The 26,867-nt window shown below is 37.1% G+C and overlaps 2 protein-coding genes across 3 annotated transcripts in view; both read right to left on the minus strand.

The window, feature by feature from the left end:
* Positions 1 to 19,502, minus strand: part of PAK2 (p21 (RAC1) activated kinase 2) — an 88,723-nt gene extending 69,221 nt beyond the window's left edge. Inside the window, exon 1 of one of the 2 annotated variants that reach the window (XM_023728746.1) lies at positions 19,488 to 19,502. The gene's annotated coding sequence lies outside the window, so the exon portion shown is untranslated. Of the gene's footprint in view, positions 1 to 14,002; positions 14,170 to 19,487 lie in introns of those variants that run through there. The other variant, XM_004373586.3, reaches the window with a different exon arrangement.
* Positions 18,991 to 26,867, minus strand: part of PIGX (phosphatidylinositol glycan anchor biosynthesis class X) — a 46,739-nt gene continuing 38,862 nt past the window's right edge. The window contains exons 4-6 of the mRNA XM_023728747.1: positions 25,539 to 25,752; positions 21,871 to 21,971; positions 18,991 to 19,544 (exon numbers count right to left, since the gene is read on the minus strand). Of these exons, the coding sequence (XP_023584515.1) occupies positions 19,401 to 19,544; positions 21,871 to 21,971; positions 25,539 to 25,752 (459 nt within the window). The 3' untranslated portion in view covers positions 18,991 to 19,400. The remainder of the gene's footprint in view (positions 19,545 to 21,870; positions 21,972 to 25,538; positions 25,753 to 26,867) is intronic.

A 26,867-nucleotide genomic window follows, 5' to 3' on the forward strand; every position in this document is an offset into this window, starting at 1 on the left:
TCAATGGCTGTTAAGACAAAGCCCAATATTACATGCATAATCAGGCCTCTGTCTAACTTTCCAGACTCATCTCTTTTCAGCCTCTCCCTCTACACGCCCCAGGCCTTCACACATGACCTTCCTGGAAGACTTTCTGGTAGGTGACCGACCATCTCATTTGCCCAGAACTAAGGGGGTTCCTGAGACACAGGACTTTCAATGCTAAAACCAAAAACCAAACAAAGAAACCCGCTGCCATCCGATTCATACACGACCCTATAGGACAGAGTAGAACTCCCCCATAGGGTTTCCAAGGAGCAGCTGGTAGATTCTAACTGCTGACTTTTGGTTAGCAGCCAAGTTGCATAACCACTGTGTCACCAGGGCTCCAAGAAAACCCTGGACAAACCGGGATGAGTTGGTCACCCTACTTTTTGTGTCCAACATCTCTACTTGGCAAACATCTACTTCAACTATTGGTCTAAATGTTACTCTCTCAGGAAACCTTCTCTGACATCCCTCACCCCCACTCCACACAGACTAGTTCCTTCTGTCTTAACATTCACCACACTGGATTTGCTTTTTTAATGTCTGTCTTCCTTAACTGGAAACCCTGGTAGCGTAGTGGTTAAGAGCTACGGTTGCTAACCAAAAGGTCGGAAGTTCGAATCCACTAGGCACTCCTTGGAAATCCTACTGGGCAGTTATACTCTATTCTACACGGTCACCATGAGTTGGAATCGACTCAACGTCAACAGGTCTCTTCCTTAACCAGATTATAAACTCCACAAGCATGGATCCAGTGGGTATTTTGCTGACTATTATATCACTAACACCTAACCTTGGGTCTAGTTCAGAACAGGCGATCAGTCCTTATTCATTGAATGAATAAATCAATGAATGAAAGGATTTTACCTGTGATAGCATCTGTGACAAGTAATGGGTTTTTTTTTTTCTTCCGTAAGCGAAGGGAAACCCAGGAAAGTTCATTTCTATCTTTTAAAGGTAATTATTCTGGAAAACTAAGACAATTAAATGCTCTATTTCTCCTGCACCTCACAACTGATAAAACTAACCCAGGAATGTCACACCTTACCAACACCTGCTGCCGTCAAGTCGATTTCTACTCATAGCAAGCCTATAGGACAGAGAAGAACTGCCCCAGAGGGTTTCCAAGGAGTGGCTGGTGGATTTGAACTGCTGACCTTTTGGTTAGCAGCTGAGCTCTTAACCAGGGCGCCACCAGGGCTCCTGCCACACCTTAATCACCATAAATTCAGGATGAGACCACTCACCACTCACCACTCAATCCCTAATACAAGCATTCGTCAATTTACAACAGATCATATTCCTAACCAGAAGATGGGGTTCTAGGCAACAGGAACAGTAAGTATGATCTACCTCATGGGACAGTGAGGAGACTAGAGGGCATATGATAGCAAGTACAGATAGTCTCCGACTTATAATAGGGTTACATTCTGATGACTCTTGTCACAAGTTGATTCTGACCTAAGTCGAATGCCTTTTTTTATTTTTCAGTTTTCATTATTATTGCCTTTTATTATCAGTATCTTTATAAATCTGATCTTTGAACATCTGCGAGTGAACATCTGAGAATGGTTAACATCAGCATATTACATGCTGCAATACTTTATGTAGTACATATTACTAACAAAAAGATGTACAAAAAAACCCAGACGGTCATAAACACAGTTTGTCAGAACTCAAATACACTGTAAACTGGAGACTACCTGTAGTGGGAAATAAGACGGATTAAGCTGAGTGGGGCCATAAAGTCACAGGTGCTGGGCAACAGCATTGCCTGGAAGTTTAAGGGGTTTGGTTGCAACAGTATTTTTTTATTCTGATAATAAAAGTAGCACACGATCATTACAAAAAATTCAAACCAGAACAGAGCCTAAAAAACAAACACAAAGAATATTGATAATTCCATCTCCCAAAGAGAACCATTTTTTATATTTTCACACAAAAAGTTATTAAACAGGGGAATGACATGGTTGTTTAAAAAAAAAAAAAACTCTTAAAATAAAATAGAAGTTTCTCCTAATTTCACTCATTCAAATATTTATTTAGTATCTAAAATGTGTCAGTTGCTAGAAATCAAAGATAACTAAGACTTAGTCTCAGTTCTGAGCTCACAATCAAATAGTAGCCAATGACTACCCTGCAATGACATAAGAACTGACGGGGTGAATGGAATGCTGTGGAAAAAAGAGAACCAGAGCTCCTATTTACGTAAGAGTAATTTAGCAAAGAAATCAGGATTGGCTCTTGGAAGATGAGAAGGTATTTGCTAGGCAAAGTAAGAGAGGAAGATCTCTCCATACACAGGAAACAGTGTGTATCAAGAAACTACTATTCACTTTGTAATTCAAAAGCGATCTTTCCTTCCTTTTTTTTTTTTCCTTCTTCCCCTTGGCCTCCACCCAATCAAAACACTGAAAAAGTAAAACAATAACCAAGCATGAAGGAAGGGGTGAGACTCAGAAACTGCTTTAAAACTGCCTGGAAGGTAGGGAATGGGGGAGAGAACAGGCAAGGAACTACCACAAAAAGACTATTAAAAAAGTAGTAAGAAGAAACAAGTTAACAGGATGAAGTCTAGCTTTCCCTAAGTTAGGTCACAAATCCCAAACTACAATTCAAAAAAAAAAAGAGAGGGAGCAACAAATGTATGAAAAGTGTTCAACTTCACTAGACACCAAAGAATGCAAATTGGAACAAGATGCCATCTTCCTATTATCAAATTGATAAACTATGGATATAAGGTAAGATCTTTTACTAGAAGATGAAAGTCAACAGCAGACGGATTATTTGATTACTTAACTTACCTAAGTTAAAAATACAATTGGAACAGGCTTATTCTAGTAAAAAAAAATGGTATCACATCAGAAGTCACCCATGTAGTCTGTCTCAAATTCCAATTAAAACTATTTATATCAGACCTTTGAAGGATTTCCACTAGCTATAAGGTCAAGTGATCTTAACGAACAAAAGACTCATGATCGAGCCATGCTCCTTCATGAAATAAAGTTCAATCACCTGCCTAAAAAAAGATATGAAGACAGCTTGTCCATATCCGCTATCCATCCCTTTATTTAGAGACCCAAAGTCTGTCTCAATCAAACTGGTTAGCCACCCATTGCTACGCAGAGGTGGTTTTGTGGCAGCCATAGTTTATCTTCTCCTCTGATCTTTCTACACATATTTGGGAGACTACCATGGAAGTTCCGAAAAACAAGCCAGGAAGTGCCTATGTGCCTCTGTGTATGTAAGGTTCAGGTGGAGCTGTATGAGGGCAGAAAAACCTGGACTGGCATAAGGCTTCCTGGGAGGTGTAGTCATACAAGTGTTGTGGGTACAAGCCTATGAGCAGGAAGAGCTCTAACAGCAGCACATGCTAGACACTAGAGATGTTCACACACAATGTCAGCTCAGAGAGCTAAAGAGGCACAAATAGGGCAGACTAAGATCCTATCATTCTAGTCCAGAACTACCATACTAGATGAATGTCTACTACCATTGGAAATCAGGCTAGGAGCTGTGTACTTATTCTTCGGCTAAGGTCTCAACCAGAACTTCAGTCAACTGCAGAGGCAAGAACAATCCACAAACGTTTCTGGCAAATGCATGTGTGGTAATATAGAACAGCACAAGTACTGCAGCACAAGGAAGAGGGAGGATTATCCTTCACATAAAAGCAGCATCTGATTTTGAAAGTAAGTTACTGCTGGACACAGAACAAATCTAAACAGTGCTTGACAAACTCTGAAACAGGAATATACAGAAAGACAAGACAAAGATGAAATGTAAGTAAATTAAGAAGAAAAGGGAGCTCGGCAAAATTTTAAAGGATGCAAAGAAATTAAAATTACAATAGCTGAAATAACACCAACATTGGAGGCAATAAAGGAAAATCAAATGAATAATGGAAGGAAAAGCATTTGAGAAGCTCACACAGGGGACAGAAACAGCAAGCCAACCTACAAATTACAAGGAAGAAAACACAATTGGAACAAAAGTAATAACCAAAGACATTCCTGAAAATGAAAAATAGAACAGAGCATGCAAATTGTAAGAAGGTAATACTTCAGACAACATTATTGAATATGCATGTCTTTGCTATCTAGGGAATACCTAGAACAGAAATACCACAAGTGGGTGGCTTTAACAAACAAATTTATTTTCTCACAGTTTAGGAGACTAGAAGTTTGAATTCAGAGCACTGGCTGTAGGGAAAGGCTTTCTCTCTCTGTCAGCTCTTCGGGAAGCTCCTTAGCGCTTGGTTCCTTGGTGATCTTCATGTGGACTAGCGTGTGTCTTCCTTCATCTCTTCTTGCCTAATCTGATCTTTTTACCTCTTGTAAAACATTAACTCGAGACACACCCTGTATTAATCCTGCCTTATTAACATAACAGAAAACTCGTTAGCAAATGGGATTATAACCACAAGCACAGACGTTAGGATTTACAACACGGATTTTTGGGGGACACAATTCAATCCACAACAACGTACAAGACACAATTTGTCAAAATATCTGATTGAAAAGAAAAAGGAAAATCCTACCAGCATCCAGGCATAGGAAAAACGGGTGGTGGGGGAGAGTGGGGTTGCCAGCTATGACAGTGTAACACAACACAGAACAATATCTACAGAATTTCTGAGGAAGTTAGTAATCCAATAATTGTTTTATGTTTATAATTAGCCAAGGTGTTGTTCACATATGAAGATAATTAACAGAAAGCTTCAGATATTTAACGGCTCAAAAAATATGCCTTCCAGGTCTCCTACTAAAAAAAAATTAGCTGAAAATGTATGCTAGCTGAGAAAGATTAATCAATTTAAAATGTAAGATTGAGAAAACTGGTAATGAGCACTCTATCTACATAAATTAAGTTTAGATAATTTGTGTTAACACTGAATGTAATTACCAAAATAAAAGTCTTGAAAGAAGATATAGTTAGAAACATGAAATGTACAAAAATATATTAATATTCTGGAGCCTCAAGCCCCAGAAGAAGTACCAAAGACCATGGAGGAAGATAAAGTAAAGGTGGGTTAAGAGAAAAAACTAGTCTTCAGGTATGTTGTTATCATTAGCTGCCGCCCAGTCAGCCAACTCAGGGTGACCCCAAGCACAATGGAAAAAAATGCTGTCGGTCCTGTGTCATTCCCATCATCAATTGCAGATCAAATCACTGTGATCCACAGGGTTTTCACTGACTGATTTCCAGAAGCAGTTTCCAAGGCCTTTCTACCTAGTCCATCTTAGACTAGAAGCTCTGTTGAACCTGTTCAGCATCATAGCAACATGAAAGCCTCCAATGACAGATGGGGGGTGGTTGCATCTGAAGTGCACTGGCCGGGATTCCCAACTGGAAGGCGAGAATTCTACCATCTAATCACTAATGCTCCCCCATCCCCTCTTCAGACATAACCCAAGGCAGTCGAGTCGATTCCGACTCATGGTGACCCTACAGGACAGAAGAGAACTGCCCCACAGGGTTTCCAAGGAGCAGCTGGTGGATTCCAACTGCCGACCTTCTGGTTAGCAGCCGAGCGTTTTAACCACTATGCCAACAGGGCTCCTAGACTGACAAATCAAACTTTTAAATTTGTTTTCAAGTTAGATTTAGAACTGAGTTCACTTAAGCTATAAACTAGTAGGCTTAAAAGATGTATACATTACAAATATCTGAAGATAAAAGCAAACAACCTAATATAATTTACAAAGCAAAAAACCCAGAAAACTAAAGCAGCAGCAGTGAATCATTAAAAAACAGCTATCATTAAATAAAATGATGGGAACACAGCCAAAAGTACTCATTATGACAATAAATGGAAATGTTTTAAGCATTCATTTTGGATTAAAATGAAAATTAAAATTACATTCAAATTAAAAGAGAAACAACTAAAACAAAATGCCACAGAAAGACTAAAAGTTCAGTCATGATTTATTGAACAAAGAATGGATGGAAGTATCAATTTAAGACAAGTAAAATACAAGATTAAAAAATATTAAATATGATACTTTCATTGACGAGGTATAATCCATAAGGAAGATCTTTAGCAGTACAGAACTTTCACATGCGCAAATAATACTGCATCAAAACACAAGATAAAAATCAGAAATAAAAGAAACTGACATCTACTCATTCATTCACGGCAGTACCAAATAAATAAAGAAAACAGACGAAAAACTATATAACTACAGATGGAAATGCTATAAAGAAAAAAAAACACACAGAAGGGCAGGAAGTCAGATAAGAGCAGGGGTAGCAAAAAAACAAAACAAAACAAAACCCGTTGCCATCAAGTCGATTCCAACTCACAGTAACCCTATAGGACAAAGTAAAACTGCCCCACGGGGTTTCCAAGGAGCAGCCTGTGAATTTGAACTGCCAACCTTTAGGTTAGCAGCAGAATGCTTAAATACTGTGCCACCAGAGCTGGTGGAGGTTATTTCAGACAGGTGATCAAGAAGGCTTATTTAAAACAGTGACATATAAAGGGAAGTATTCAGGCAGAGGAAACAAAAATGTAAAAGATCCTGATGTGAGAAGAAGCTTTCCAGAAACAAATGCTGCCTTTTGTCTTTTAGATTAAGACAATTAAAATAAGAACAGATAATTTGAACAATTAAGGTCTAATGAGCAGATACATATAAAACTCTGTACCCTACAAACAGAAAATGTTCTTCTTAAGTTGTCACAACAGAACATTTACCAAAGTGGGTTATGCTTTAAGTCACAGGAAAACCTCAATAAATTTAAAATATTATAGTCTCTGACAACAATGCAAGAAAAGAGAGGAGCAAACAGAACTTTCCTAAATACCTCTTGAGTCAAATAGGAAATCAAAACTAGAACTACTATTTGGAAAGTAATTAATATGAAAACATCATTCATGTAAAGTAGAGTGCAACCAAAGCTGTACTCAGGGGCAAATTAAGAGCCTCAAATGCTTTTATTACTTAAAGAAAACTGAACTGAGAATTCATTAAGTTAGAAAAATTATAAGAAAAGGAATGAAGAAAAGTAGGAAGAACAAAGTAAAGATAAAAGTAGACATCAATAAATTAGAAAACAGAAACTCAGTAGACTAACTGAATCTCAAAGCCAGTTATTAAAAACCCACTAAGTAGACAAAAAGCTAGCAAATCTAATCAAGAAAAAAATAATAAAGTAAAAAAATGAGAAATGGAATACCACAGATTTTAATTATAAGAAAATATTATATATAATTACATAATAGTAAAATTGAAATTCTAAACAAATAAATATGATCTGGGGAAATATACATTACCAAACCTGACTCATGAATAAGAATGCCTGAATAGACTAAAAACTACAGAAGTTACCATACAGCCTGTCTACTCTTACTAAATATCTACGAGGATTTTCTTCTATCCTTTCAGGAAATTTGGTACTAATACAAGGAGCCCTGGTGGTGCCGTGGTTAAGAGCTTGGCTGCTAACCGAAAGGTCAGCAGCTCAAATCCACCAGCCATTTCTTGGAAACCCTAGGGGGCAGTTCTACTCTGTCCTATAGGGTCACTAAGAGTCGCAATCGACTTGACAGCAACGGGTTTGGTTTTTGACTAATTTAAGTGGAGTCTGGTTTCCTCATAATATATGCATTAGGGTACCCTTGGTTATTAGCAAAATTTACTCTTATATATCCTTATCAACAGTTAAAAGAAAAAAAACCATACCATCACCTAAATAAGTATTACAAAAGCATTTGATAAAATTCAGAAGACACTGTTAGTTTTTGTAAAGCAGGAACAAAAGGATTTCTAACTAAATAATACAGAATGTCTAAAATCAACAACTGCCATCATCTTTAATCGTAAAAATACCCGAAGCATTCCAAGACAATTATCACCTCTCTTATTTAACCATATCTTGGAGTTTCTGGCCAATGTAATAAAGATCGAAAATAGACACAAAAATTGTGGTTATTGGAAAGGAAGCAAAAATAACTATTATTTTCAGATAAGACAATGAACTCAGAAAACAACAGCAACTAACTTTTATTCAAATCCAGTAAGATAAGAAAATTAAAAATAGCAAACCCAAAAATCTAGTTACTTTTGTATCTTTTGAGAAATTATGGAAATAAATCGAATTCACAAAAATTAAAAAAAAGAAATTTAGTTATAACCTAACAAGAAATGCAAGCTAAATTTTATTTTTATTTGCCAAGCAAATAAAAAGATTTTATTTCTTTCTTTAAGAATGGGGGTGTTTTGATGATAAGAATAAAATGGGATTCACACTACTAGTGATGGTACACATCAAACTTTTCTGAAAAGTAAGGCTTTTAAATGTTTGTATCTTTGATTCAATAATTTCACTTTCAGGAATCTATCCTTAGGTAATAGTCAGGGATAAACAGAATGATTTATGCAGAGACATTCACTACAGCATTTTTATATAAAACACTGGAAATAAGTTACACACCCAGCGACAGGACGTACAACCCTACAATGGAATGCTCAGTGCTTTTTAAAAAGAATTTAAGAAGAACACAGGGAAACTTTCAAGACTTAATGTTAAGTAAAAATGCAAGATAACAGTTTATACAGAATATGATTCTAATTTTATAAAAGGAAACTATGTACATACATATACATAAATAAGGAAAAATACTGGCAGGAAGCATACCAAAGTATCAATAATAGTTTATCAATGGTTAACAGTGTAAGGGGTATTATTTTTTTTAACTTCATTTTTTCAAATATGTAATCAGGAGGATGGAAAAATTTGGGAAGAATTTATGACAGAGATACTTTATCAAACATCTGGCAAATACTTCCACATTATATTTGCCAATGTAACTTATTTTTAAATAATATGCTCTTTAGAGCACCTGAAATTTTGTCTAAATGCTTTGCCTCTGTCTTGTTGCTCAGATATTTATCATATACCAACTCTGCCTCATTCATAAGCCCATAAAATACTGAATAATCTCAAAATTAAAGTACAGTTTAATTTTTAAGAAGCTGAGATTATACCTTAAAATGCACTTTGTTCTTACAAAATAAATGCAAAACTGAAATAAAGCTTCCCATCTTTTGAGAACCTATTAAATATTTAGATGAAAAAATACCTAAATACCAATGTAATAGTTTGATTAGAAAGATACAAGGAAAAACTCAGTAACGTGGGTTAAAAGTGCCAATATATGCATGCGTGCATATGCATATCATTTTTAACCAACACTAGTGAGCTCTTCCTTTATGCCTCCCTCTTTGATTAGTTTCAACTGACAGAAACTGAGAAATAACTCTCATTTCCAGATGAATAACTCATGTCTTCAGCACACTGCAAACATGTTAAGAGAAAAGAGAAGAGTATCTAAATCACAGTGGAGATCAAGAAAGACTCCCAAAGAAAACTATGCTCAAAAGCTGAATTTTGAAGGCGGAGGATGAATTAGGTAATGACAAGAGATAGGGGTTAATGAGAGCATTTATTTTCAGATGTGATCCTTACAGTAAAATCACTACATTATTTCTTCTCCCAATTCCTGTAACGCCACTAGTTTTTATGCTACCTTCAAACTTATAAAATATTTTTATACCTGTATTTCAGTAGCAAAACTATTTGATATTTTTAAAAGTCTCTTAACCTATCATGCACAAAAAATTCTAGAATTAAGATTAAAACACAACGATTATTAGAAGTACCAAGAGAAAATATAGAAGAATGTTTTTGTAAAGGTGGAATGGGGAAGATCTTAAACAGAAGGATTAATATCTGCTACATGTAAAGAGCTTCTGCAGTACAATAAGAATACATCTCACTAACACTGAAGCTGAGTGGAAACAGATACTCTCATTATTGCAGACTGAAGTGAAGACTGTATACCCTTTTAGGAAGGCAATTTGCCATCAAAACTTAAAATGCATCAAAATTTAAAATTAAATCTCTTTTATGGAAATACTGTATACATACGCATGTATAAGGCAGTTCATTAAGGCTCTAGTTCCCCCCCACCCCTTCAAATGCACAGGTTTTTTAAATTTTATTGTGCTTTAGGTGAAAGTTTACAGCACAAATTAATTTCTCATTCAAAAACTTATACACAAATTGTTTTGTGACACTGGTTGCGATCCCCACAACGTGTCAGCACTCTCTCCCTTTCCTTTTCCATCCCGGGTTCCCCATGTACATTCCTGTGTCTGTCCTTTCCCGTCCCTTACTGCCATCTCGTCCCTTACTGCCTTCTCGTCTTACCTGTGGGCAGAAGTTGCCCATTTGGTCTCCTATACTTGACTGCACTAAGAAGCACGTTCTTCACGTGTGTTACAGTTTGTTTTATCGGCCCATCTAACCTTTGACTGAAAAGTAGGCTTTGGGAGTGGCTTCAGTTCTGAGTTAGCAGGGTTTCCAAGGGGCCATAGTCATGGAGGTTAAGGCTCTTGTTTTAATTGCTCAAAATTGGAAACAACATAATGACCATGAATGATTAAATAAAGCACAGCTATATAACAGACTGTTAAAGAGATGAGGTACAATTATATGTAGTGATTTGGAAAACAATATTTAATGATCAGATTTTTTTGTTTCAAAAAATCAAAGAAAAAGCTATACACACAGTAAGTGCTTGTTTCTTTGTATAAATAAAACAAAACTTTTAATAGTGGGTACCTCTAAGAAGTGGGACTAGAAAGTCAGAGAAGAGCAATTTTCATTTTCTGCTCTAAATAATCAACTTGCTTGAACCTTTTATAAAAAACATGTACTGCTTTTGGAATTAAAAAAAAATTCTAATATGTTATGGTCATCTCTGATGGCTGAGCCTAGTGTGATTTTTGTCCTATTTCTTAATACTTTTCACTACTCAAATTTTCTATGAGAAACATGCACGCATTTTAAATCCGAGAAACTTCTGTTATTCTCGAGAAAATTTAATAGTTATGGATTCAGAAACTTGGTTCTATGATTCAAACCTCTTTCAGAAAGCAGTTTTAAATGTAAGTTTGGTTACTGTAGAAGCAATTAAATGTATAGCCTATTTTAAAATGGAATATTAACATTTATTAAGTGCTTAAGCACTGCACTTGCTAAGCAGTATCTCACTTGATCTAGAAAACCCTATGAAATTATTATTGTTATTACTCCCATTTTACAGATGAGAAAAGAACGTGCATCTTGCCTAAGAAGAGCTAGGATTCAAACCCAGGTCTCCAGCTCCTAACTACTCCATACTTGGGATACATGGTAAGTACTAATGTACTAATGAAATCCTGAATGAATGTTCAGACTGACTACTTTTAAACCGGTTGGTTATCCTGCAGGTGTTAAGAAGGAAGGAGACTCAATTCTGACCACAGAAAAAAACCACCATTATTTCATGGGGGTGGGGTAGAGTGGGGGGAGACTATATTTTTCCTTCCCTTTCTGCTTCTGTCAAGGTGCAAGAGGGATAAAAGGAAGGACTAAGAAGTGCTACTTTTAAGTAACTTAAAACACCTTCCCTCTGATTAGCTTGGAATTAGCCCCCTAACTATCTGTAAGGGCTTTTGAGAACAAATTGATCAGAACCTTAAAGCCTTGAACAGGGCCCAGTTTCAAGTTTTAATATAAAATTAAAAATGCAGAATGTGGAAAGAAACATTACGTTTGAGCCTGAGAATACTATTAGAATAATCAGTATCAATAGATTAAAGATGAAAAATAGTTGCTGTCAAGGGGATTCCAACTCATGGTGACCCGGTGTGTGCCAGAGTAGAATCGTGCTCCATAGGGTTTTCAGTGGCTGGTTTTTCTGAAGATCGTCAGGCCTTTCTTCCAAGGCACCTCTGGGTGGACTCGAACTTCCAACCTTTTGGTTAGCAGCTGAGTACATTAACTGTCTGCACCACCCAGGGAGTCCTCTATTAAAGACAGGAAAAATTCCATCGTACCTACTTATTTTATCTACAGCTTCTAGAACAAGTTCTCTTTTTTAAAAATGTTTCTTTGAAATTTTACTCTAAGCTACCTGAGCAAGTTCCCTTTTTAAAAAAAGTATAATTGTAAAGAAATATAAAACACTCAACCACGTCTACTTGGACACCTGCCTATCAAAAGATGAGAGAACCACTATTCATTCGTTTGCTATTACTTTATGAATTTGGGTTTGCAAGGTTAGTATTAAATGTCACAAAGTCCCGAAGAACAACTCTCTCTGAATAATGGTAAACCCGGAATCAAGGCCTTCTAAGGGAAGCAGAACACCTTAATAGGGAATATCTGCTCATAGAAAGAATTGGCAGAGAAGACATCAACAGACCACACGTTTCACACTCCAACATTTCTACACCCTAACCCCTTATGCCAACAAGGCCTCCCATTAAGTTAAGAACTAATGATACTACCAAATGATGACAGTATGGAAATTAAGTACTAAGCCATTTTTTCAGACTCTGCTGGAGAGAACGATTAACAATGAACTCTTTAGGGAGAACACAAAATACACTGACTTTAGGTCAACCCCTTTCACCCAAATCTGAAGGTGGGTTTAAGACTTACATATATTACAGATTAAAAACATTCTGAAGTTCAGTTTACATAATATAAATCAGTGTTATTGGCTACTTAATAGATAAAAAGATTTTAAAGCCAAGGATGAGAGTTGCTTTAAATCGAGAACATGAACAAGGCTTTCCATTAAATTATATATATACACACACGTATACATATACACATATACATATATACCCCTTGCCTTCGAGTCGACTCCTTCCGACTCAGAGCGACCCTATAATGAGATATGAATGAGCTTGCGTGTATTACAAATCCACGGAGCTTCTGGCAAAACTGACAAGTTTTAACCTGCTTTAAAAATTACTATGCACTGTGTTCATCCCAATCCAACTTTATTTAATGTTATTCTCTGGACAACCCCCAGAGCAAATTCTTGTACATTTCAATATCCTGCCTACTTACAAGAGCGGAAGAGTCAAACACAGCAGGGGAAAAAACGTGACGTGCACAACCTTGATCCAAAACACAGCTCGTCGTAGTCTAATTTTAGGCCTAACCATTTTGATTGTCTTTTCTCAGAGGTTAAAGAAGAAAACAAACAGCGATCACTTGGAAAGTAGAATGGATATACTGATATCAACGGGAGCTGGCACTATTTATCAAGGAGGAAACAAATCACGCTCGCACTGCCCCGAGAGTATTCCCATTAAAATTAATATACAAGGATGGGTACAATCGCACACCGACAACGGCAATTACTTTTCACACTTCAGTTCTTAGATGACGTTATCTTTAAAGAATTAGTCAAAAAGTTGAGCCCACCGAGGAATCTGTGGCAACGTTTTGCCAAACATGGTGAAAAGTCAAGATACCTTCACACAACTTAAGTTACCTAAAGAAGCAAATATTCACTTCCTGGCTGAAGATCAAACAGGAATCATAAAAAGATCCAAGAGTTCTGTTCTTGCGTGGGAACTCTCAATCCTCCGGAAAACTATACGCATTCTACGTATGTGGAATATGGAAAAGAGATTACAGATTGGAGTTGAGAGAAAAGGGTCTCGAGACAGTATTTTAAGTGATGAAGCTGGGTGGACAAATAGCAAGGAGGGGCTGAGAATCAATAAGAGAGGGGAAATCGAGGACTAAAACCCGAAAAGTTTGGTACAGTATTAAGTAAACGGAGAAAGCGAAGAGGGTGAAACGCGAGAGATTAGACCGAGAGAGGGCAGAGTCCGTGGCGCGACACCGTTGAGGGCAGGGCTAGGTCCAGGAAGAGTTAGACCTCATCAGTCCAACAAACTTCCCATTTCGGGCAAAGCCGGAGAAAAACACAGCCCCAGGGAGCAGACAATGAGCCACCGCCCCAGGAGCCGCGGTTCCAAGCACGCAGGTGGCGGCTTCCACGGGCAGATCGGCTGTCCCGGGGCCGCTCCCACCGGCTAGGCCGCGGAGTTGGAAGGAGGAAGGAGAGCGACTGCCTGCTCCCCGGGCTGGCGGGCCAGCCTGTCTCCACACTTACCCCAGGCGAGGAAAGGTCCCGCCCCAACGAGGCGCCTCCGTCCGAGCTGCCGGCGGGCTCCGGAGCCGCCCCGGGAAGCGCGCGGCGTGGGGAGGGGAGGGAAGGGGAAGCGGGGCGGGAAGAAGAGCCACGCAGAAGCGCAGCCGCCGCTACCGCTAGGCCGAGCGGCAGCCCAAGCCCCGCGGGCGCCGGGGAGGGGCGGGCAGGGAGCCTTTGGCAATGGCGACGGCCGGGGCCGGAGGGGAAGCGGAACAACCGCTGCCGCTGCGCGTGGCCACAACCGTGGGGGAGGGCGACGGCGGGGAGCGGGCAGAGGCGGGGACAGAACCGCCCCACCCGCCCCTTGCTCCCGCCTTGAATCCTGATGCGCCCCGGGGCGGAGACGAGCACCGCCTCCTAATGGGCGGGCTGGAGCCAAGGCTGCTGGGAATTGTAGTTCAGCGATGGGCACCGCTCTTCTCCTTTTTTTTTTTTTTTTTTCAATTCTTTGTAATGAGAGAGACCTCCAGTCTGGCTGCTTCATTTAATTCTATCAAAGATGTTGATAGATGATTGCTGTTATATGAATCTGCTCCAGAACATTTGCTTCTGGGAATTCATTCATTATTCATTTTGCTCCTTTACCTACAAACTCTTACCATATTTTGCAGCTAAATTACATCTCACCTGTTTGCAAATTAAGACAAATTCCTCTGTTTTATCCACAGAGGAGTTCACCAGTGTATTCACTTAGTCTACAAATATTTGAATGTCTAATCTGTACTAGACACTGTTAGGCATCATGAATACAAGGCTGAACAAGATAAACAAAGCCCTTGCCTTTGTGAGCTCACAAATATGAAAACACAATAATTTAAATAGCGATATCTGGTATCAGGAAAAATTTAGGGGAGATCGTTTTGGATAGGGTAGCCAGAGAAGGCTTCCTTAAGGAGATGACATTTAAGCTGAGAACAGAAAGATAAAGAGACAGCTGTGCGAAGGATCCAAGGGAAGGCACTACAGCCAGAGGGGAGAAGAAACAGGCTTGCAACGGTCAGTTAAGAAGGTCTGTGTAGCTGGAGCTTAGTGCAAGAAGGATACAGTAGTATGAGAAAATACTACTAATACTACTTTAGTAATACTACTAAAAATACAGTAGAGTCAGGTCATGCAGGACGTTAAATGCCACAGGAAGGAGTATAGACTATTCTAAGAAGCTGAGTAAAGGTTTTGAGCAGAGAAGTGATGTTACCTGGTTTACACTTTAAGATCACTAGACTGTTACATGGAGAATGGAGTACAGAGATGCAAGAATAGAAGGGAAATGAACTAGGCAGGCAATAATTACGACTTACACTAGGGAGATAGCACTGGAAATAGACAGAGGTACCCAAATTGTGCTTATCTCTGGGTAAAACAAAAATCCTCAAGTCACATGGAGGGTACAGGAGAAAAAGGAATCAAGGAACAATAGAGCAGACTATTAGATAACCTGAAAACTCCTCCCATTATAAAGCACACAAAAACGCTGGGTAAAACAGAACATCCTTTCAAAGGCATAATTAAGCTTGCAGGAAAGAAAGGGGAATATCTCTGATAGCTTTCCAAACTCCACACTCAACCCAAAGAAGGAGCAGGAAACCAGAGTGGTAATCAGGGCAGTGAAGCCATGATTGTGTTGAGGGTATCTACTTATCTCAGAAACCTCTAGGATTTTAATGACTACACAGGAGACAGAAGACAAGATCTTGGGCCTGTACAAGGAGTTGGGACTATGATCCTACATAGGGCTGGGAAACTCAAAGGGTTTCACACCCTCCAAGAATAGACTAGAAAAAGAAAATCCCCTGTAACCAGCCCAGGATGATAAGCAGAACATCTATCTGTTTTAGCCTGAATGTAGCGTGGAGGGAAAAAGAAGAATTTCAATTTAATTTATAACCACAAACTTTCCCTCACTTAGGTCTGAAAGTTCAAATTTATAGTCCCTGCACTGTTCAGGAAACCTCAAGTTAAGAAAGTGGCCTAGGCTGGTGGTGGTTGGAGGCCTGGAAGAAAACAAATACAAATCCTCACTGCACAGATGCACCTTCAACCCAGGTCTCAAAGGTGTCCCACAGATAAACAGGGCTTTCAAAGCTACACATGAACATCCAAAACATAATTACAATACACCTGATGAAATAAGCCACCATGAGTGAAGTCAACAGAAACTATAAACAGAATAATAAAGCCCAAAAGGACTTTAGATATTGAAATTATTGGTTATAGAATATAAATTAAGTTTATTTAAATGATTAATGAAAATAAGAGAGGAGCTAGAAAACATGAGCAAGAAACAAGATTTTTAAATGACTAGGTAGCTTTGAAAAACAAAAAAAAAGTAGAACTTTAAGAAATAAAGAATATGATCATTGAAACCAAAGTCAATAGATGGATTAAACAGCAGATTACACAGCTGAAAAAAGAATTAGTGAATTGGAAAATAGACCTAATGAAATTACTGAGAGCAGCCAGACACAAAGAAAAAGGAAATATGAAAGAGAGATCAAGAGATTCAAGGGCAGACAGTGAAGGTCTAGCGTATGACTAAAAGAGAGAATATAGAAGAGGCAGAATTTGATGAGATAATGGCAAAAAAATTTCCAGAATTCATTAATGCAAAAATCTGCAGATTCAGGAAGTAAAGTGAATCTCAAGAACAAGAAGTAAAAATAAATCTACTCAGACACATCAAAGTGAAACTGCAGAAGACTAAAGATAAAGCAACCAGAAAGAAAAGACATTTCCTACAAAGAAACAAATATCAATTTACTGCAGACTTCTCAACAGCAACAATGGGTGTCAGTCGACAATGGAAGAATATTTTAAATATTTTCAAAACACTAAGAGAAAATAACCAAATCTAAAGGGAAACACCTAGCTAAATAATCTAAGCTTCTGGTAGAGTATCTGTGACACACATACACACACACTTAAAATAATCTGCTGCCCCATCACCACCCTTAAAGTAATTTGTGTCTGTTCTTTGTATCCAAAAGAGCATAAGACAATACTTAAAGAAAAAAACTCATAGATGTGGAACAAAGACTGGAACACAATGGCCAGGAGAACAGTACCTATTCTCTTGTCCGTAAGCAAAAAAGGCCATACACAGAATTACAAAATTGATTTAAAAAATAAAGTGCTTATTCATTTTTTAAGTATCCAAAGAAGACAATATAATCATGAATGAAGAGGTCACACCAGAAATGTTTTACTATATCAAAAGCAATGACATCTGTAACCATTTATCAGGCAAGAAGAGTCAGATCAAAGTTTTCTTCATTCACTCATATTTTTATTATACTTCTGAATACCTGTATGAATGAGTAAATGACTGAACTGTGTTCCAAGCCAAAATCCCAAATATTAACTTGAAAGCTTGTTTAAATATTAGTAAAATTTGGTTAGATGTGCAAAAGAAAAAGAGTTATACACACACACAGACACACACAATTAAGCGGTTAAACAGTACTACATTCCCTCATCTGTTTAGCCATATTCCAAAATGTTCTGTTGATGTTCTTAAATTTCACTTACATATAATTTCATTTCAATGCCATGTTATTAATATCATACTAAAAGAAATACTTGTAAAACATGGAATTCTTTCTTCTTTCAATGTACAACATTCTTTCAGTCTATGAAAAGAAACAGGGTTAATCATTTTAAAGATCTCTAATATTTCTGCTTTATAGCATTGGACACTAAATAAAGAAGACCGAAGAAGAACTGACTCCTCTGAATTAGGGTGCTGGTCAAGAATCCTGAATATCCCATGGATTGCCAGAAGAACGAACAAATCTGTCTTGGAAGTACAGCCAGGATGCTCCTTAGAGCAAGGATAGTGAGATTTCGTCTCATGTACTTTGGGCATGTTATCAGGAGGGACTAGTCCCTGGAGAAGGACATCAGGCTTGGTAAAGTAAAACAGAGGGTCAGTGGAAAAGAGGAAGACCCTCAAGGAGATGGACTGACACAGTGGCTGCAACAATGGGCTCAAGCATAGCAACGATTGTGAGGATGGTGAAGGACCAGGCAGTGTTTCGTTCTGTTGTACATAAATAGCATCGCTGAGTCAGAACTGACTTGATGGCACCTAACAACAACATGGCATTAGATTGCCTTTTTCAGTATTAAGTCTCAAACGTTCCTTCAGAAAGAATTGTTCTGACTAGTCAAGCTGTACATGTCAAATTATAAAAGATTTATTTCTCTAAAAACACCAGAATGTTTTAGGAAACTAAGCAGTGATAGCATATATAAATGTATATCACATCTCATTATTCTGCAGAAAACAAACAATGCCAATATACCTGGTTTACTGGCTTCTATTTTGGAACATGCTTGCCCTAAAGTTTTATTTCTTTATCATTGCGTAGTATTCCATTGTGTGAATATACCACAATTTGTTCATCCATTCATCCACTGATGGGCACCTAGGTTGTTTCCATCTTTTTGCTATCGTGAACAGTGCTGCAATGAACATGGGTATGCATATATCTATTCACGTGATGGCTGTTATTTCTCTGGGATATATTCCAAGTAAAGTTTTATTTCTTAATTAGCCTATGGCACTTACTTTATTTTCCTTTTTTTTCCCCCAAGTATAACAGTAAATCAAGACCCTTTGCTGTTTTTTTTAAATCACTTGTAGATTCCATTTTTTGTAAACGTACAACTTAGTAAAATTTACTCTTTAAAATGACAATCTGAGTTGTCTTCCTGACACACACATTAAATCTTAGTACTTAGTTTCATCAAGTTCTTTGCCCATACATTAAAAAACAAAAACCAAAAAAACTACAAAATGTAAAAGGAGAATGAAGATGCTTTAAATAATCTTAAAGTCAATTTTGATATTAATAATTTCTTAGCAGATCTATTTTAACATAAGTTTTTTTCAAAACTCTGGATAAATGCCTTAATATTCTCATGAAATTGAAGTTCAAGTAAGCCTCTGATTCATCCAAATTATTTTATTCTTATTTATAATGGTTTTCTCAATTTTTATCTTAAATTGAAAGGGTCCTTTTCACAAAAAGAGAATAATTTGCCTCATTTGCCCAAAATGAAGATAAAGTCACTTCTCATAAAATAAATATTTAACAAAATTAAGTTTCCTCTATTGGCACTCGATGTTTGAGGATTATCAATAATCTACACAATAGAACACTAAATTTTGGAATCAGCTGACAATAATCCAAAGTTTCCCGAGCAAACATAATTTCAGCCATAATTCCATTAAATACATTTTTAAAAAAATAAATGGAGACAAAAGACAAAAGTAATCACATAATTCTAAAAAAACACTTCTAGAGACAAATGAATAGGTCTTATTTAGGTTTACGGAAAGTGTTTAACTTCAAAAAACTTATAGAGAAAAATGACCATATTTGAAAACAGCTATAAGGATCAAAGTAGAACACAGGACTGTAATAAGCAGAGTCACAGAACATACTAAAGAGGTATGTAGAGTCAGTCCCACTGGGACCTGTAGAGTCACATTCTTATATACCTATGGAGAGAGAAGGATAGAGAAATTAAATAGGGACCATTTAAAATGCACATCCCAAGTGAGACCACTACTTCTTTGATTTTTAACTTGATCATTTCCTTTTTTTATTTTAAAATATCTTTCAGCCAATAGTTACACAACATGTGACATTATTATTTGAATGACTCTTCTGGATCCAACACGTCATTCAATTCAGAATTAGACTCAATTCCCACAATAATTCTTAAATTCTTATTAGTTCTGACTTCTACTTTTTACATAGAATCAAGTATGTTCTTAAAAAAATTTTTTTAATACCAGCTATATCACTTCTGTAATGAATATAAACATTTACTTCCTTTTATTATGATTCACACTACAACGCAAAAGTCTCTAAGTTGAAGTCCTAAAGGAAAAAACATTAAAACAAGAATAAAACTAAAGTATCCATTCACTCCTGTTTCTCCATCTCTCCCCACAAATAGCTTTAAAAAGTTGCTACTGACAAATTGTACAAACTCAAGGTGTCCTGAGCCATTACCACAACAATAAATTAGTTGGGATACTGACTAGCAACCCAAGAGTTCTCTGCTTAACTTCTTTTCTATTTTTTATTTGGTTTTGAAGATAAAGGGCTTACTTAGAAAGCTTGGGAAAGATTATGGTTCTAAAATAGGTTTTTTAAAAACATTAAAATTTAGGTCACTTGGGAATACTTTTATTTTTGGTTTCTTTCTAACTAGATAAATACTTGGATTATAATTTCACATAAAAAAAAGTTACCAGCCAAGTCTACAACAAAAGACTATTTGCAAATTATCGTTCAACAAACGGCATCTTAAACTAACAAACCTCAGTATAACAACCTTAGTAATTGTCATCTATTGTTCTGGCATATGTAACATATATATATAAACAAGAAATATAACACAAAGTAAAAAAAAAAAAAGCTTAATTATGACCTCTTATGTCAAGTTCCATGGTTTTAAAGAGAACTGAATTCAAAATGTTTTAAGAGTATAATTACTTATTTTGTAGCAATGCGCATGACCAATTTTTTTATCAATAAACTATAAGTAAACACCATACTCTTCATTCACATAAAAATATCAAACGCAATTCTCCAGATGTATTTAGAGTTTGAAAAAAATCAGGCACCATATGAAAATGGCAATCCACTCTAAGTGCATAAGATATTAACACAGTTGTCCATCTTCCCAATCATCAGCTCAAAAACAGTTCTCCAATACAAAAGAGCAGTAGTGCTTTGTAGTACGCCTTCAATGTAAGTAGTTGTTTTCGGAGCTAGCTGGTAGACAGACTTAGAAGTAACCACAGGAAAATACTTCAAATCCAATTATCCACAATAGTACATCTGGACAAATCCGTTTTAAGTTTATCTGACTGACATTTGTGGTGTCTGCTGGTTTAGGTAAATTCTAAGTTTATTTATTTTTGTTGCAAACTCATTTGACTCCTTGTAAAAAAGTCAGTTGTAAAAATGACAACATAGATTGTACAGTTCAACCAAAGAAAGTAGGCCTTAAAGAGAATTAGGAACAGAAAGAAACAGTGATGCACAAGCATGTGTTAAAACGCAGTTCATAAAAGAGGAAGAGAGGGATAAGACAAAAGAGGGGGGAGAAAGGAAGAAATGAATTGTTTAAAGACTTACCACTCTGAAGAGAGGAAAGAAGTAGACTGTTAAGTAAAGAGGGTAAGTAGAAAAGAGTAGACTCCTAAGACAGAGCCACTGTTAACAAGGTGTTTAACACCACCCCAATTTAATGACTGAAAACAAGTTGGGGTGGCCAAAACTACAAAAATGATCTGGAACAGTCTAGATTTACATACAGAATAGCAATACAACTATCTAGAATCTTTATCACAGTTAAAATACTACTTAGTTTTATTTTCCTACTTGCACTGACTCTATGTAATATAGTGAAGTTAATGAATGTGTTTTGTTGTTCAAAAAGTAATAAAAAGTTCTATATAAAAATAAAATTTTGTTCATAAAGGAAAACCAGACGGACATGTCACTGCTTTTCTTCACCATTTCACACCTTTAAAAAGCATATCAGCTATACCTCAGCTCTGGGTTAATAAGGCATGAGACTAACTCTAAGTTTCCAGCCCCAAAATTGAATGAGTCTATGATTCTACTGAAGTGAAGAACCACTGCAGCCATCAGTAGCAAAGGAACAACATTAAAAGCAAACAAAAGCACTTCCAGCTTTCTATGATATAATATAAAATGCTTATTAATCCCTTAAATGTGGCAGAAACATTACAGAGTTTTAAATGAGGCAGCATGATCCAAATATAACATAAAATATTAGCTTACTGATTTATATTTCATATTTTTCCATTGGCAGATATCCTTATTCCTCAAAGCACAAGGAGCTGCCACTTCTGACTGAGCCCAGCATTTCAAAATTGGAAACTCTGGGAAATAAAGTGGTAGAACAAGATGTCAGAAAACTTGTATTTGGACTAGAGGCTAGACTTGTATTGAACCTAACATAAGTCTTTCATGTTAGGATATGAGTATTCAAACATTTTAATACAGTATACATATATGATATGGACCCACTTCTTACATGCTGTTTTATTTAAACAGCCTGAGTGGTTAACAGCTCAGCTGCTAACCAAACAGTAGGCAGTTCAAATCCACCAGCCGCTCCTTGGAAATCCCGTAGGGCAGTTCTACTCTGTCCTATAGGGTCATCATGACTTGGAATCGACTCGACGGCAATGGGTTACTACGTGAATACCTAAGAAATTATAGAATTATGAAGGCTGCCCAGAAGTTGGATTGTACAGCTTGATACATTTTCATACAGTAAACGTACCTATATAAAAAACACTCAGATCAAGAAACAGAACAATATCGGAACCCCACATGCTCGCTCATTTTCGAATTTTATCTAGGGGAAGTAAAAGGTACCATCACATCAATAGAGACAGAAAACTAGACCGGATGGAGAAAGCTAATAGAGTTGAACATTTTTTATTTCCTTATAATGAAATGTATGATGGTAGCAGACATATGATTGAAAACTTTCTATCTGCCAGTCCTTAGTAAAAGTGCTACTGACTTTTGTAAACATTGTATGTCAGCCCAAATTTAGAGCCGAAGAGCCAAAATCTGAAAAGAGCCTCTTACATTAAAGAAAAAGACTTGATTTTGGGACAAGCGAAGATGGTGAAAGTATAGTTTTTTAATTTAATCAAATTTTCACATAAAAACAGAAAGAACAATTAGAGAGCAAAACCAAAAGTTCATGGACAACATTTACAACAAAACTAGGTGAAAAAGGATTCCCTCGAATCCCAAAATACATGCAAGTGGAGACAAAACACCAAAAGCCACAAGTCCTTCAACACCAGGATCTGTGCAAGAAGAAACAGAAAGAAACAAAGAGGCACCTAAAGGACCTGAGAAGGAGAGAACGCCAAACAGCCCACAGGTGTTACTGGAAAGCACCCATAAACCACCCCGTTGCCGTCGAATCGATTCTGACTCACAGCGACCCTATAAGACAGAATAGAACTGCCCCATAGAGTTTCCAAGGAGCACCTGGTAGATTCGAACTGCCCACCTTTTGTTTAGCAGCGGTAGCTCTTAACCACTATGCCACTGGAAAGCACAGGGGGTTCAAACTGAGAAAAGCAGGTGAATTGTCGGGGCTTTGCCCACTTTAAAAACAGGTGAGTATGAGGGGTCCGGTATGGTCTAGAGGGCTGGGCCCTGTGAATTCCCAAAACCAATTCATCAAGACCCTCTCTCCAGACACAGCCTAAGACCGAAGAGAAAGTGATAAGAATGAAATTAAAGCTGAGGAGAGCAGGGATAACGAAAATGAAAGAAAGAGAACGTTCACATAAAGTGGAGAACAGGCTACAGAGCAGAATAACATTCCTTCAGGCAACATAAAGCACACCAGAAAGAGATGCCCATAAAACAGATCAAAATTATAACTATTTCAAAATGGGCTAACAGACTAAGAAAATGATATAAGATATGAAAGAACATCTAGACAAAAGGAACATGTGACTTATAAGGGAAAAAAAATAGATCATCATCACACTTCAGATTAGGGGTTGGCAAACTTTTTCTTAAAGGGCCAGATAGAAAACATTTTAGGCTTTGTGGTCATGTGGTCTCTGTTGCAACTGCTCAACTCTACCACGGCAAAGGCAGCCACAGACTGCAAAGGCAGCCATGCATAATCAAAGAGGTGTGGCCGTGTTCCAATAAAACTCTATTTACAGAAATAGGCAGCAGATCAGATTTAGCCCTGGGGTGTACTTTACCAGCCCCTGCTTTAGGCCAAGTGAAACTGGAGCAACATGGTAAAGATACTCAAGGAAAGAAAATGTGAGCCCAGGATATAAAATATAATAATTATATCCTCTGAAAATGTAGATACAGTAAAACTGTTACAAAATGGATGAAGAATGGAGATAGAATGTGAAAAAAATGTTTAAGTGTTTTCAGTAATCATTGATGATGGAAGCATTAGTATGTATAGGAATATATGTATGTGTGTGAATGTGTATGTACCTGCCCTCTGAAAGGGTATAGAAAAAATGACCAACCCAGGAGTAATCAGCATCCTTACCACCCATATTATATTTCACTAAAAGAAACCAGGTTTTCATGGAGAAATGGCTGATTTCAGGTCAGGGGCAAGAAATGTATAAAATGGGCCTAGAACATCTTGTCATGCTAGATAGTAAGTAAGCTGTCAAAATCTACTAGGGTCATGTTAAAAGGACTCAGAAGCCAATCTAAAGAGGCTTCCGCTGTCCAAAAATAGGACACTTTGAGCTTTAATAATGGTAAGAAATGCAACTGATTGAACTCAAATACGTTGTTGTGTTGTTATATGCCATCAGGTCGATCCCGACTCATAGCGACCCTACAGGACAGAGCAAAACTGCTCCATCGGGTTTTCTAGGCTGTAATCTTAACAGAAGATCGCCAGGTCTTTTCTCCTGCAGAGCTGCTGGTAGGTTCAAACCACTGACCTTTCAGTTAGCAGCTGAGCACTTAACCATTGAGCCACCAGAGCTCCTTTGAAATACATTAAAATTCATTAATTAATAACATTTTAAAACTGATTAGTCACCTTCTGAGGATGACAGAAAACTAATTTATTATCTTAAAAGCCAATAAATAAAGGGAAAGAATCAAGCATCTATGCTGTCTTTCTCATATATTAGTACCAAATAGTAGATGAGGGAAACATAATAAAAAAATAGAATTAAAGTATCACTATTTGGCAGCCCCCATTGAATGAATGGATCTAGGCAACGAGAATCAAAGGCTGCTTACATCACAAAAAGAGACACAACCAGACATTACACGCTTCCTGATAAAAGAACGAAGCACCACCCTATTGTCTCCAAAGCAATCAAATTTGAATCTGATCACGCCCGTGGAGCCAGCTGCCAATTTCTAGGAAATAAAGAGATCACAGGAGCATGTTGAACTGATCATGAGTGCAATCAGCAAAAACCTAACTATGAGAAATTGTACAGGTCAAATGGCCCATGTTCTTCAACAGATAGATTTTAAAGAAAAGAAAGGAACGGAAGTGAAACCTGTAAATTAAGAGACGTAATAGAGATAACAAAATTTTTTTAAGTGGGCAAGACTAAGTTATGCCCACTTGGGTGATAAAATCATAAAGAAACATAGGAAGCAAATCAAAGTCAGGAGAGAGGGTTCGTTCCAGAGAGAGGAAGAAGGCTGTGCTCGGGACAGGGCGCATGCAATTGCCGTGAGGGTGGCTTGCAAAGTTCTATTTCTTGACCTGGGTAGCAGTAATTGCCTTAGAATAATTCATTAGGCTATGTATTTGTTGGTAAAGTTTTTCTATATCTATGCTTCGTTTTGTAATAAAAATATTCAAAAGTAAGAAACATGCTTTTGGCATCTCTGCAGACTGGCCACCATACCTTTATTTTTATTTTCAACCCTCAGAAAAGATTTGCAACCCTCACCTTGGTCACAGTACATCAGTAAATCTGGGTTATTGACCACAATAAAGGTTTCTCCATCTTTGCTGTGTGGCCGATGATAGCGGTAGTGAACAGGCAAAAAGGCTTGGAAACAATCAACGCATTGTGAATCTTGTTTGGCATAAAGGAGAATTTCAGATTCCTTGGACAAATAGTTAGGAGCTTCTATATCAAAATTTTCTGAAACCATCACTGCCTGTCAAAAAGAAAACAAGTATTAATCCAGAAGAAATGAATAAGATTAAAAAACAAAAATAAAACCAGAAGAATGTTACACAGATGAACAAAAGTGTCGGATTTACCTCCCTTATAAGCCGTTCCCATTCCAACTTTAAGTAGAAAACACAAGATGTGATCTGTGTTTAATCAAAATTTGTTTACTGAAAGTAAAATGGGAAAATTATATTCTAGGGTGCCAAATTACCATATAATAAAATTTATTTCTGTGCGATGTCCTTATTAACCTGTTTAGATGACAAACCCAGTACCCAGAAAAGAAATTTTGTGAATAAATATGGAATTATTCAGTAAGTATAAAAACTACTCTGACAAAAACAGTTAAACCTGTATTGCGTTAAAATGATGGGTATCATTCTGGTAATTTCCTGTTGTTCAGAGAAGCAAGTAAGATGGTAGTGAGTAAGACAGCATTGTGGTCAGGATGTCAAAACAAAGTCTATAAGGTGAGCACTCTTTCTATATTGCGTATAAAAAGTTAACGGAAAAGATGTTATATAATTCTTAAAAAAAAAATAAGTATTCTCTACCAAAAGTGAAAATGCACATGTAACAGAAATTAGTCCTAAATTATAATGATTTATATTTCTATATATATAACACACACGTATACATATCTACACATACATGTGTGTATGTACATGTGTGTATGCATATACAGGCATTATATGCATAATGTGTGTGTATACGTATGGATGTACACCACACACAACTTCTCTTCAGATTCTCTATGCAAAGCCCTGCTATATCTCAGAGAAACAGCCAGCATTAACTCCTTCCCATCACAGCAAGCATTCTAATTCTCCTATTTGACAGGGACCCCAAATGCTGTACTTTTTTTTTTTTACATGTTGTTCCTTCTCTGTTAATCACAGCAGTAATAGAATCGTTGACAGAGGTCAAGGAATTATATAATTTTAAGAGTCATAAGGGACCTCCTGTTAAACCAAACTCGTTGCTGTCAAGTCGATTCTGACTCATAATGACCCTACAGGACAGAGTAGAACTGCCCATAGGGTTTCCAAGGAGAAGCTGGTGGATTTGAACTCCTGACCTGTAGGTTAGCAGCTGAGC

This window comes from Trichechus manatus, unplaced genomic scaffold, assembly GCF_000243295.1.
Source record: "Trichechus manatus latirostris isolate Lorelei unplaced genomic scaffold, TriManLat1.0 scaffold00026, whole genome shotgun sequence".
NCBI lineage: Eukaryota > Metazoa > Chordata > Mammalia > Sirenia > Trichechidae > Trichechus > Trichechus manatus.